We start from the raw sequence: 14710 nt of genomic DNA, 5'->3' as shown, positions 1-14710 counted from the left end.
TGTCCTTAATCTGGTCTTAAACCAGATATCAGTGGACCACTTTTCTTAAGACATAAGGAATAACTTAGCTTTCATTTCCTGCAAGTCGCACCTTAATCTATTGTGAAAAATAAATTATAAATCTATCATCTAAAATAATTTCCTTTTCTGAATGTAAATCAATTACGTGAATACCACTTTAGTGACTTTAGTTAATGCCAGGATATGATTAAGTAATACACAAAGAGTTCGGGTTTCAATTTAGACAATACATTGACATTAACAAACATGCACAACAACATAAATTAATGCAGTTGTTTATATTCATGTTTGTTAATGTCACTGTTCATGCTTAATTCATGTTAGTAAACACATTAGTTAACATTATTAACAAACATGTACAACAACATGAATTAACACAGTTGTTCATGTGCATTTAACATGACCTAATCTTTGTTAATGTTGTTATTCATGTTTAATTCATGTTAGTAAATGCATTAGTTACCATGAGTTAATGCAAACTTAATGTGTTACCAAATGAAGACTTTACTTCACTGGACCATGGATAGTTACAAGAGATTTCCCACATAAATATTTTTCTAGTGAGCCTATGTTCAGGTAAATATTCTATTCTATTCTATTCTATTCTATTCTATTCTATTCTATTCTATTCTACCTTCTCTACAGCCAGCCTGGGCTTCTCTAGTTCCTTCTTGCTGATTGGTGGAGGTTTATTGATGCCCGTCCTGCGTGGCGCTGACGGGGCAGAGGGGGTTTCTGTCGTCTCCGGGTCGCAGTCCGCCTCAGAGGAAACCGAACACCGAGACTCACCGCCAAACGAACCCAGAGCCGATTTATCTGTCACCTGAGGGAGGAGGAAGAGGAGGGGGGAGGAGGGAGGAGGAGGAGGAGGGAGGAGGGAGGAGGGAGGAGGGGGGTTGATGAAGGAAGAGAGGGAAGGTGGGGAGATAGTAATTTTCAAATTTAAACGGTAACACTTTACAATAAGGGTCACTAAGTTATGGGTTAGTTAATGCTTAATAAGGGTTAGTTAATGCTTAATAATGATTAACAGTTAACTAATGTATAATTTACTAATGGTGTTTATGTTAACTAAGGTATTCATTTATACATTATTTAATAGTTTATAAAGATGACTATTAAATAATGTATAAATTAATACCTTAGTTAACATGAACACCATTAGTAAATGATTACCAGACACATTAGTTAACTGTTAATTAAGGATTAACCCTTAACTTAGTGACCCTTATTGTAAAGTGTTACCATTTAAGCATATTGAACATCAGCACAAAATATCAGCTATCGGCAGCTTCAATTAAAATAATATCAGAATCCGTATCTCTCTTAAAAACCCACATCAGTGGAACCCTATGAACCAGTAATCCCTTTATAATCTCACATTTGCATTAATTCACCCGTTAATTCATGCAAAATCCCCTTAAAATTAATTAAGGGATTTATTAATGGACACCCCATCAAAACCACCTCAAACACACCTTTAATTTGTAATACTTTCTAATTTAAACTTTCCATTAACAACTCATTAATAACTCTGTAAACCATGCACAAAAGGCATGAAAAATCCCTTAATGAATGTTTATGTGATAGAGAAATTAAGGACATTTCAGGGATGGGATGAAGGGTTTCGGTCCGGCCCCGGCCCTCACCTGGCGGGGGGGCAGCGGGCGCGGGCTCTCGGCGGCGTGGAGGCGGCAGAGCGGCCAGCCGGAGGCGATGTTCCAGATGACGATGTTCCCGTCGACGGAGCCGGTCACCAGCAGCTTGGTGCCGTGGGCGGCCATGCAGGAGATGTCCTCCGTGTGGTACTGACTCCACACACAGGACTCCGCCTTCATGTCCTCCTTCGCATCCCTGATTAGATAGATAGATAGATAGATAGATAGATAGTCTCAAGTCTCAAGTCAAGTCTCAAGTCTACATGTAGAACACCAAGTCATGTCAGAACAAATCAAGAGTCCAGTATCTAGTATAGATAGATAGATAGATAGATAGATAGATAGATAGATAGGTAGGTAGGTAGGTAGGTAGGTAGGTAGATAGATAGATAGATAGATAGATAGATAGATAGATAGATAGATAGATAGGTAGGTAGGTAGACAGATAGATAGATAGATAGATAGGTAGGTAGGTAGGTAGGTAGGTAGGTAGGTAGATAGATAGATAGGTAGGTAGACAGATAGATAGATAGATAGATAGATAGATAGATAGATAGATAGATAGCAGAGGTGTGACCAAGTCAACTTTGCTCGAGTCCCAAGTCAGTCTCAAGTCTCAAGTCAAGTCTCAAGTCTACATGTAGAACACCAAGTCAAGTCAGAACAAATCAAGAGTCCAGTATATAGTATAGATAGATAGATAGATAGATAGATAGATAGATAGATAGATAGATAGATAGATAGGTGGGTAGGTAGGTAGGTAGGTAGGTAGACAGATAGATAGATAGATAGATAGATAGATAGATAGATAGATAGATAGGTGGGTAGGTAGGTAGGTAGGTAGACAGATAGATAGATAGATAGATAGATAGATAGATAGATAGATAGATAGATAGATAGATAGATAGATAGCAGAGGTGTGACCAAGTCAACTTTGCTCGAGTCCCAAGTCAGTCTCAAGTCTCAAGTCAAGTCTCAAGTCTACATGTAGAACACCAAGTCAAGTCAGAACAAATCAAGAGTCCAGTATATAGTATAGATAGATAGATAGATAGATAAATAGATAGATAGATAGATAGATAGATAGATAGATAGATAGATAGATAAATAGATAGATAGATAGATAGATAGATAGATAGATAGATAGATAGATAGATAGATAGATAGCAGAGGTGTGACCAAGTCAACTTTGCTTGAGTCCCAAGTCAGTCTCAAGTCAAGTCTCAAGTCTAAATGTAGAACACCAAGTCAAGTCAAAACAAATCAAGAGTCCAGTATATAGGATAGATAGATAGATAGATAGATAGATAGATAGATAGATAGATAGATAGATAGATAGATAGATAGATAGATAGATAGATAGATAGATAGATAGATAGATAGAACGTACAGATACCACATGACCCTCTTGCTCCATCCAGACACATAGATCCTCTCGTTGATGTAGACGACGCCTGTCACCTGAATCAGAGACACACAGGGAGCCAAGTCCAGTTTGTGTTTTCAAATGACTGATATTTTTAAAACAGATTTTCTACAGACTCTTTATAGTTAAAGGGAGTGAAGGTTAGTTACACCATTTCAAACAAACAACTGGGATTGACGAGAAAACTGCAAGTTAAAAAAAAAAAATCGGCTCCTCAGCTGAAGAAGCCGGATGTGGAGGTCCTGGGATGGCGTGGATACACGTGGTCTGCGGTTATGAAGCCGGTTGGATGTATTGCCAAATTCTCGGAAACGCCATTGGAGACGGCTTATTGTAATGAAATGAACATTCAATTCAGGGGCAACAGCTCTGGTGGACATTCCTGCAGTCAGCATGCCAACTGCACGCTCCCTCAAAACTTGCGACATCTGTAGCATTGTGTTGTGTGATAAAAACTGCACATTTTAGAGTGGCCTTTTATTGTGACCAGCCCAAGGCACACCTGTGCAATAATCATGCTGTTTAATCAGCATCTTGATATGCCACACCTGTCAGGTGGTTGGATTATCTTGGCAAAGGAGAAGTGCTCACTAACACGGATTTAAACAAATTTGTGAACAAAATTTGAGAGAAATAAGCCTTTTGTGTGCATAGAAAAAGTCTTAGATCTTTTATTTCAACTCATGAAAAATGGGAGCAAAAACAAAAGTGTTGTGTTTATATTTGTGTTCAGTATATTTTTACACTGTGGTATTGATACTTTTACTTAAGTCAAAGATCTGAATACTTCTTCCACCACTGATTATGTATCTAGTGCTGGTAACCATTACAATTTTGTTGTTTTAGTCATATTTGTTGGATTGGTTTGTCAGTAAGTTGCAAAAAGAAAGTGTTGTTGTCAGGAAGTTGTGGAAGCTTGCTCGTTTTCTCAACATGGAAGCTGTTACCATGACGACGTGAAGAGGGCCTACTCAGCTTTAAGACCGTACCTCGCTTTCCGTCGCGGCGGGGAGAACGGAGAGCAGGGCGCCGTTGTTGAAGTTCCAGAGTCTCAGCGTCCCGTCGTGGGAAGCTGTGATCAGTCTGCGCTTCGGCCCGTCGAACGACATGGAGGTGATCTGAGGAAACACTGAGCTGCTTCAATTTCAATTTCAATAAAGAGAAAAAAAGAAAGAAACCTGCACACTACTAAACATCTAAAAGTCAAAAAGAGGAATCGCTGCTTATGTTTACAAAAAGTGGGGTTTATATATGGGATAATAAATGCCCCTTTTTGCCTTTTTGATGTGATGTTCTTTTCAGACATATCCTAAATTTTTTTTATTTTTTTTATTTCATGTTGTTTTTTACATTTGCAATGCTTTTATTTTGGTGCTTTATAGAATTGAAACTTATTTTACTGTTGCACTCATTGTAAGAGTGTCAGCTACATGTAGTGTCAGCTAAATGTAAAATGTAAACGGTTTTACAAAGACAGACACAAAGCAACTGAAGCAGCTGCCTGTTGCATCAAAGCACAGTATTCAGCCAGAGTGTGAATTTATCTGCTTTGTGTGTTTATGTGAAATTAACGGAAAATACACTTAAGTCTAACCTCCATAGGCTTCTGTGGCGAGGTCTGGAACTTCATGGCCTTCTCTCCGGTCAGGAGGTCCCACACTGTCACCACACCGTTATGGCAGCCGCTAACAACCTGAGGAGAGCGGAGGAGAGGAGAGGAGAGGAGAGGAGAGGAGAGGAGAGGAGAGGAGAGGAGAGGGAGGAGAGGAGAGGAGAGGAGAGGAGAGGAGAGGAGAGGAGAGGGAGGAGAGGAGAGAGAGGAGAGGAGAGGAGAGGAGAGGAGAGGAGAGGAGAGGAGAGGAGAGGAGAGGAGAGGAGAGGAGAGGAGAGGAGAGGAGAGGAGAGGAAAGGAAAGAAGAGGAGAGAGAGGAGAGGAAAGAAGAGGAGAGAGAGGAGAGGAGAGGAAAGGAGAGGAGAGGAGAGAAGAGGAGAGGAGAGGAGGAGAGAGAGGAGATGAGAGGAGAGGAGAGGAGAGGGGAGGAGGTTAAAACCATAGAGAGAGGGAGGGAGGAGGAGGGAGCGAGGTGAGAGAAGGCGAGAGGAAGGATGTGAGGATGGAGTGGTGAATACAAAGCTGGGTAAATGTTGATTATCATAAGGCAAACAACCACTGATATAAACAAAAATCACTATTTTCACAAAAAGGCATTACTTATGCTGTCTTTGCCCTTAAACCATATTCTCATAACTTACATCAGTTTGATAATACTTATTACAGGTAAATGTCAAGTGGTGAAACTGTATCAAAATTTTAAATAATGCACTTTTACTGTATTTATCACTAGTAACCTAAAAACATTCATCATTGTTGTGTCTAAAATGCATATAACGACTTGATTAGGAGTTGTATTGAGAAGAGTAACCTTCCAATTGTTTATATATACAATATGTTGTTTTGTAAAGCACTTTGACACAAACATCTTTGTTTTTATAAATACATAAACTTAATTCAAATTTTGTTCTCTTCATGTGTATTCGGATGGTTGCACCACCTGACATTTTTGGTGTTCGGAACATCAGAAAATAAATTGCAATTCAATAAACATGAAAGTTGTTTCTCATGAAGCAGATGTAAGAATAATCGGATATATTACATGTGTTTCTTTGACTTTTTCTTTTTGGATTTTTTTTTTTTCCTTTAACGATTTTTATTGATTTTAGTTTACTTACGAAGCATCTTTACCAGTGTATATAAAAACAAAATCACACAACATAGAGGAGATTATGCATTAGTAACATTTATATATAATATTTTTTTTTTACCATCTTCAGCCTTACTAGCCACTAAGAAGAAATTTCATGAAACTAACATGATGTCAGTAAACTGAAATTTACTAACACCACGTTACACAATTTCTTAATGAAGTTCAAATTTCAAAAATTCAAACAGTTCTCTCTTGCTGCCACTTGGTGGCGCCAAAGTGCAAAGTTGCCTAGTGCAGCTTTAAAGTCAATTGTCACTGTTTAGCCCCTGCAGTTGCTGTTGTTGGAGTTGCTGTGACCGTTACCTGTTTGAAGTTGCTGTTGTAGAGAGCGCAGCACAGCGGCTTCTCATGGGAGGTTCTCACAATGTGGGGAGCGTCCAAATTATCAATGTTACCCTGCAATATTCCTATCTGGACGGACACAACAGATTCACCTGGTCACATTAGTGCAAGAGTACTATCGCTATTAGTTGGTTATTAGTTATTATCAGTTTGTCATCATGATCCGCTAGATACATACACACATACACACACACACACACACACACACTCATGTCTGTATTTTTACACTTGTGAGAACCTTCCTTGACTACATGCATTCCCTAACCCTACAGCCTTAACCCTTACCCTAACCTAATCCTAATTCTGACCTTAACTCTAACGCCAAGTCTTAACCCAAAACTGAACCCTTGAAGAAGAGAGGACCAGTGTTGTGCCAAAATTTGTTTCCCCTAAATAAAATGCATTTCCCCTGTCGGTGTGTCTTCGCCTCGATTTCATGCCAGGGACTATCACTGGTTTTTCAAACATTTTAAAGGTCCCATAATGTCCAAAAGTGTTTTCCTTGCTCTTCCATATGTAAGCATTTTGTCCTTGTATCTAATAGCTTGGAAATTGTGAAATCTGAAATTCTTCCTGTTTGGCCCTAGTTCTCTTATTTAAAAATCACATGATTCAACAAGGGTTGAATCTGATTTGGAGCCCTTGATGACATCACTCAGGACCGACAGGGTGAATAGCCACTCCCGCTCACAAAGTATCATTTTCTAGCTTTTCCAAAAGCTCAACCCTCCAGTGAGGCGGCCAATCAGAGCAGCGGTTCATTAGCATAAAATCAACAATCACAGAAAACAGTTCTTTACAATGGAGACACTGAGAGACTGGAACACACACTATAACAGCTGAATTTTTCATTTTTTTTAAGGGATGTATAATATGGGACCATTAAAAACATTTCAAGGGATTACAAAGAAAGAAAGTAACCTAACCAACGTAATGAACAGAGATTGTTTGTGATCTTATTATCTCAAACCGCAAGCCACCATTGATTCAACAACAAAGTTCTCAGGCTATTCATTAGTCTACTTGTAATTTATTAAGCAGTATTTCCCCCATGACAGTTTCCCTGTGTAGTGGCAAAACAACAACACATTTTTTTTAGGAGATACAGATTTTGGTACACCATGATTTTCCTCATCCTTCTATCCTTGTGAAGACAGTAACACACACACACATACACACAAACACACACAATGGTGTAGGCTTCATACCGTAAGTGTAGCCAGGACGAGTGTGTTGGTGTGTGAGTTGTAACAGACACTGGACAGCGGGTCTTGGCCCATGGGAATGTTTTTAGGCTGGATGTTCTGCAGACACACAAATTCCTGCAGGTCCCACACAAGGATGTTCTGAAAAACACAAGGCGGAGGGGTTAGTGTGTGTGTGTGTGTGTGTGTGTGTGTGTGCGTGTGTGCGTGCGTGCGTGTGTGTGTGTGTGTGTGTGTGTGTGTGGTGTTCCAGCCTGTGCGCACTTATGCTCCAGCATGCATAATAGTCAGTAATAGGACAGATTAGTTGCTTCATGTTGCTTTAGAATCCCAAATTAAATTAAATTAAATTAAATTAAATTAAATGTAACTTGAATTGAACAGAAATTAATTTCTGATTGAACTGAATTTCTCTGAATTGATCTACACTCTTCCTTAGTGATGCTAAAACATATGGTTAAAAAAAATCAATAATGCACACATTAAGTGTAACCATTTCAAATGAATTTTAATGGAACGGACTAGACTTCACTATCAATTATGTAATGTTGTAAATTTTCTGTGGTTTTATACACACTGCCTTGCAGTTTCATGTAATGTTTGTTGTAGTTTATGTATATTTCATCCTATTTTCTAAGATTTGTTGTTGTGCAAGTATATTGTACTTTTGTTCACCTGCAGGGACTGGGGATGAAAATTAGCTGTTTAGCTAAATCTCTGTACAATGCATCAGATTTCTTGGAGGTTTATGTTTTTATTGTATGTGATCCCTGTTAAATAAACTCAATAAACTTAAACTGACTGAACTGAATTTAACTGAACTGAGCTGAGCTGAGCTGCTATTCTTTTTAGTGCCTTATTTTATCTTTCATTGTCTCTATTTTATCTTTTATTTTCACCTAACCTCATATGGATTTCACAGTAAAAATTTTCTTGGTTTTTATTGTGTTCACATGGGTGTTTAATGGATGCTCCTTGAATTTCCCTCTCAGGGATAATAAAGGTTATGTCAAGTTACATCTAGACTTGATTTTTGACTGATTGAACTGAATTGTTGATTGGACTGAATTGTTGATTGAGCTGAATCCTCTGCAGCTCTGCAGACCTTGTCCTTGGATATGCTGACTATCTTGCTGTCCTGTCCGTTGATGGCGATGTGTGTGACGGCTGAGCAGTGTCCGTTCATCTCCAAGGTAAATCTTTTCACGGACGGTTGCCACACCCGCACCGTTTGGTCCAGACCACCGGTCACTGACAGAAAGATACACATCATAGAAATAACTTTCCATTTTTCAACTCTCTATCTGATTGCTGTAACACAATTGTGATTCAACCTATGTCTAGTTGATGAAAGTTTTCCCATTGTCTGTTCTAAACAGCCGGTGTCTGGTAGCTCTTTCCTGGGAAAAATCCTCTGCCGCACAGGAAGTGATGCGTTTTACGTTTCCGGTTTGTTTGGAATCACCAGAAGAAGAACTGGGTAGTTAGCATGAGCAGCGATAGCCACCATGGCTGAACAGACAAAGAAAAGAGAAACTCAAACTGCAGCAACAGAAAATCCAAGCTCCGCCCACACCGTTTGATTGACAGGTGATCTGTGGGAAGCACAGTGCAGAAACACCACAGCAATGAGGCTGAGATGAGGGACAAAGATGGAGACTAAATTCTTGCAGATTACCACTTTAAAGAGTTAGGCTAAATAGAGCACAAGAATTCATGTATAAGATTCTCACAAAAATTGTAGTGTTTTTCATTCTATTTATTGTAAGCTGCCTAACATGTAATGCAGTGTAAAATTCATCCTTTGCCTAGAACAAACAGTCACACAAAGGAGCGGCACAGTACATTCGAGAACGGTACAGTCTAGCCTTTAGTATACAGTATCTGCATGTTAAAATGGTACATACACATACACAGAGTGACTTACCCAGCACATTACGCTCAGGAGAATAGTCGAAGCAGAGGAAGCCTCTTCTGATCTGAAAGGTTGAGTAACTAGAGAGAAAGAGAGACGAGCGATTTACTTTACAGTTCACCCTCCTTTTTTAGCCTGACATAAACCTTTATGGTGTAAATTAAAGATGGGACGATCTGCTCATCTCACGATATGATCCGATATGCGATATTCACGGCTCAATGAAACCACGATACGATGTGATAAATAAAAGTTCAGTGACAACAAAGTCTGACTGTGCAGAATTATGTTTATTTCTGAGACACAAATCTTTCTAGTGATGGCATCGGCTGCTAGAATATAAACAAAAATTTAAAAGTGTCATTACAAAGTGACAATAATATAATTTAGATGGAGAGCTTGTGAAATTGTGATGGTCAAGCGTCTCATTTGTGATTACTACAGCAGAATAAAATGGAGCTAATATCACCATTCATTTTTCTGCCCCATGTTACGTTTTGTCATATTTTTATTTTGCGATATATTGAATTTCAATACATTGTCCCATTCCTAATTTAAATTCATGGTTTACATCATAGGAAGTATGATCAAACTGATTTCAGTTATAAGCATAAGGTATTTTGGTACCAGATGCTGAAAAGCTAACTCACGCGTTTGTTACAAGTAGACTGGACTACTGCAACGCCCTTTTTACCGGCCTCCCTAAAAAGTCTATTGAGAGGCTTCAGCCTATCCAAAACTCTGCAGCAAGACTTTTAACAAAAACAAGGAAGCGAGAGCATATCACTCCGGTTTTAGCTACATTGCACTGGCTCCCAGTGTCCTTTAGAATTGATTTTAACGTTCTTTTACTTGTATACAAAGCTCTTAATGGCTTAGGACCGGCCTACATTACAGAATCCCTGCTGTTCTACATTCCATCAAAAGCCTCAGGTCTTCTACTGCTGGTGTGTTAGAAGTACAAAACCCCACTCAAAAGAAGATTGGGGATGCAGCCTTCTTTAACTCTACTCCTAAACTGTGGAACACCCTGCCAAAGAATATTAGAGAGGCGGGCTCTGTAAGCATTTTCAAACGACTGCTAAAAACTTCTCTTTTCAGCTTAGCTTTTAAATAGTCTTCATTTTAACTGTTTCTGTTCAGGATCCCAACAGAGCTGACACGGGCAAGTATGAATTTTCATTGGTCTTGTTACTTGCATGAGTGAACACTATATGTGGGGGGGGGGGGACAGAGCTTTACCCTGTATGATTCTCATCCATCTGTGGATGGTGAGGTTTTTGACCAAGAGGAGAATCTGTGATTCTCGCCTGCCTTAGGCAGTGAGATCTGACGTAAATATCAGATCAAGAGTAGAATCAGGAAGGACAGGGGAAAAGAAAATTAAAGAAAAACATATGGGTTCACTCACAATGTGCACTTAAGTGGGAGTATTTGTTGTGTTCTTTTATCTTTCTATTTTACTTGATTTTATTATTTTAATGCAGTGCATTTTGCTTGTTCTTTTATATGAATTTTATCTTTTTATCTGTCTTTTTATCTGCCTTCTATTGATGTAAAGCACTTTGAGCTGCATGTTACAAATAAAGGTTATTATTATTTTAAAGTTAAAGACAGCACAAAATTAATGCTTTTTTTGTTTATATCAGTCAGTCATCAGTCTTCTGATCTTCACCAACATGAGTCACAGTTTGTGCGTAGCATTTAGTCGACAGAAGCGGGACAACGCCTGAAGGCAGTGTGTGTTAAGTCTTGTTACGTGCAATTAGTGGCATGTAATGTGTGGCAGGAAACAACATGAGTTCTCTATATGTGTCATACTGGACTTTGGCGCTGTGGGACTCGGGGATGGTGGTGAGGACCAGGGAAGTTCGGTCTGAGGAACAGCAGGAGGCGACAGCGTTCAACTCAGGGAGGAAACGGATCTGACAGCAGGAGGCATCGTGGACCGCCTGCAGGAGGGAGGGAGAGAGAGAGGGAGAGAGAGAGAGAGAGAGAGAGAGAGAGAGAGAGAGGAAGATGGAAAGAACGAGAGAGAACAAGAGAGGGAAGAGAGAGAAGATAGAGAGAGCAATAGTGAGATGGGGAGAGGAAGATAAAGAGAACGAGAGAGAAGGAGAGAGGGAAGAGAGAAAAGATAGAGAGAGCAATAGTGAGATGGGGAGAGGAAGATAAAGAGAATGAGAAAGAGAGAGAGAGTGAGAGAGAGGAAGATGGAGAGAAGGAGAGAGAGAAGGAGAGAGGGAAGAGAGAGAAGATAGAGAGAGCAATAGTGAAATGGGGAGAGGAAGATAAAGAGAATGAGAGAGAGAGAAGGAGAGAGGGAAGAGAGAAGATAGAGAGAGCAATAGTGAGAGAGGAAGATAAAGAGAACGAGAGAGAGAGAGAGAGAGAGAGAGAGAAGGAGAGAGGGAAGAGAGAAAAGATAGAGAGAGCAATAGTGAGATGGGGAGAGGAAGATAAAGAGAACAGGAGAGAGAGAGAGAGAGAAGGAGAGAGGGAAGAGAGAGAAGATAGAGAGAGCAATAGTGAGATGGGGAGAGGAAGATAAAGAGAACGAGAGAGAGAGAGAGTGAGAGAGAGAGAGGAAGATGGAGAGATCGAGAGAGAGAGCAATAGTGAGATGGGGAGAGGAAGATAAAGAGAACGAGAGAGAGAGTGAGAGAGAGAGAGGAAGATGGAGAGATGGAGAGAGAGAGATGGAGAGACGGAAACAGAGATAAAGAGAGGAAGATAGAGAGGGAGATGGAGAGAGGGAAGAGAGAGAGAGAAGATAGAGAGGGTGACAGGGAGATGGAGAGAGGGAAGATAGAGAGAGAGAGAAGATAGAGTAAGAGAGAAAGTGAGAGAAGGAGAGAGAAAGGATGATAGAGAGAGTGAGCGAGCGATAGATAGATTTAGTGTTGAATTTTTTGTGATATGGTGGAGTGTCAACCCAGCACGCACACACACACACACACACACACACACACACACACACACACACACACACACACACACACACACACTTTGGCTATATTGTTCTAATCATGCTAATATAGCTTAATGAATTGAATTGATAGAGAGGAAGATGGAGAGAGCCAGAGCGATGTTTCCTCTTTGTGCAACTAAACCAAACTGATCAGTCGCACTCGTCCATGCTCTGCCTGCAGGACAGTGAGTCATGGTTCAGGACGTCCTCTGCAGTCCGGTACGTACCACTTTAAAACACAGGAAGTGTACGTACCACTTTAAAACACAGGAAGTGTACGTACCACTTTAAAACAGAGGAAGTGTTTGGAGGTGTTCTTCATCAGAGAGGAGACAGACAGAGAAGGACAGCTGCTTCCTGAAACACACAGTTAGGCATTTAGCTGACACTCCAAAACACTTTCAATTTAAAGAAAAAAATGAAAAATTGAAAATTAAAATGCAGAAAAATATTTTGCCTCAGATGGTTGTTGTCACTAATTAGTTGAGAATGAGCGCTCCATCGTTCTCAAATGAATCATAATTTCTATTTACAGTTTGTATTGATTGAATTTGTATTGACTCCAACCTTGCTGGCTACATTAATAAACCCCCAGAAGGTTTGACCCCCCCATGACCCCAAGTGCTCACCAGGTGGAAGAAACCTTTAAACAAGACACTGAATCCCTACCAGCTCCGAACCCTGACCTGGTCTAAGATGCTTCAGGCCTCTAGAGTCCTGTAGTTCTAAGTTTTACTCTGTACAGTACTGTAGTTCTAGGTTTTACTCTGTAGAGTACTGTAGTTCTAGGTTGTACTCTGTAGAGTACTGTAGTTCTAAGTTTTACTCTGTACAGTACTGTAGTTCTAGGTTTTACTCTGTACAGTACTGTAGTTCTAGGTTGTACTCTGTAGAGTACTGTAGTTCTGGGTTTTACTCTGTACTGTACTGTAGTTCTAGGTTTTACTCTGTAGAGTACTGTAGTTCTAGGTTTTACTCTGCACAGTACTGTAGTTCTAGGTTGTACTCTGTAGAGTACTGTAGTTCTGGGTTTTACTCTGTAGAGTACTGTAGTTCTAGGTTGTACTCTGTAGAGTACTGTAGTTCTGGGTTTTACTCTGTAGAGTACTGTAGTTCTAGGTTTTACTGCACACACCACATTCGTATGTTCCTCCGTTGAAGAGGCCATTAGTTGCCACATTGAAGGAGATGAACACAGATATGCTGCCATCCATGTCACCAAAGGAAAATACTGCCTTAGTACCATCTGACCTGGAGGGGCACACACACACACACACACACACACGCACGCACGCACGCACGCACGCACGCACGCACGCACGCACACACACACACACACACACACACACACACACACATGCATGTACATATACATGCAGGTATGCTCAGATGTGCATAGATGTACATAAAGATACACACAGAGAGAAAAGCTGTGTTGCAGACAATCATATATTTCAAATTTCAAGTTTATTCAAACTTCATTCATCAGTGTTTCATTGCACTTCACATAATGACGACCTTTTCAAATCAATTTTGGAACACTGTGACGTCATGTGTCCTTAGCCAATGACCTACCAGTAATCCATGACTTCCACACTGCCGTCCAGCACTGTCAGAGAGCAGACGATGTCACAGTTACCGGTGGCGATGTCATAGAATTCTGATGGCAGAGAGCAGAGAGGGAGGAAAACATTGAATTAAACTGAAAGACAGAAGATAGAAAAGCTCAAGTCATTCGCTTCATTCACACTGCGGCCATATTTGATTTACATGGTAAATTGGGTTGGGAAACATTAACCAGAAGACAGCAAAGCAGACTGAAACAGAGACAAACTCAACTGCACTTTAGCTGAAAAAAACATAAAATACACATATATTCTCCCCCAATATCATGGAGAAATGAGCAGAACTGGGGGCCAAATGAAATCAAAGGCTACAGCAGCTGAATCGAGGGAACATCCATGCTGATCCATAACATTAGCTAATGTTAGCAGTCAGCTACTTTTTGGAAAAGTGATTTGCACGTGAATGCCCATCGTGATTCAGCAGCGTTCACCCACCCAGGTCTGGGCGGGTGGTGGCGACCGCCACCTGGTGCAGGTTGATGAGACAAATCATGTCGATCACCCAGATCTTCTGGCTGCGGGAGGAGGAGGAGGGATGGATCCTCCTCCGATGGGACAACTATATACAGACAGAGAGAGAGACAGATAGAAAGATGAATGCATCATACATACAGATCAAGGTTATTATTGTAAACCAAAAAACATAGACAAACATTAAAAAACATAGGCATAAACTGAAATAAAAATAAAATGAGAAAAAGTTCAACTGAACTGAAACGATCTTGTCTACTTGTAGAACTAACTAATTTATATATATATATATATATATATATGTATGTATA

The 14710-nt window shown here is 40.0% G+C and overlaps 1 protein-coding gene across 1 annotated transcript in view; it reads right to left on the bottom strand.

Moving 5' to 3' along the window:
* LOC139664594 (WD repeat-containing protein on Y chromosome-like) overlaps positions 1-14487 on the bottom strand; it is a gene marked incomplete at both ends in the record, with an annotated part of 19022 nt that extends 4535 nt beyond the window's left edge. Inside the window, 14 exon segments of the mRNA XM_071543482.1 lie at positions 656-844; positions 1671-1875; positions 3070-3140; positions 4095-4223; positions 4700-4798; positions 6174-6281; positions 7421-7558; positions 8523-8668; positions 9345-9412; positions 11154-11284; positions 12587-12685; positions 13437-13554; positions 13879-13963; positions 14364-14487. Coding sequence (XP_071399583.1) covers positions 656-844; positions 1671-1875; positions 3070-3140; positions 4095-4223; positions 4700-4798; positions 6174-6281; positions 7421-7558; positions 8523-8668; positions 9345-9412; positions 11154-11284; positions 12587-12685; positions 13437-13554; positions 13879-13963; positions 14364-14487 — 1710 coding nt within the window.
* Between the last annotated feature and the right edge of the window lie 223 nt (positions 14488-14710).

This window comes from Centroberyx affinis, unplaced genomic scaffold (genome assembly GCF_046629955.1).
Source record: "Centroberyx affinis isolate AG114_WGS23_722 - 3 ecotype Tasmania unplaced genomic scaffold, CSIRO-AGI_Caff_v1 ptg004322l_1, whole genome shotgun sequence".
NCBI classification, from domain to species: Eukaryota; Metazoa; Chordata; class Actinopteri; order Beryciformes; family Berycidae; genus Centroberyx; species Centroberyx affinis.
Note: the sequence above shows the minus strand (reverse complement) of the source record. Positions and strands in the feature narration are given on the sequence as shown.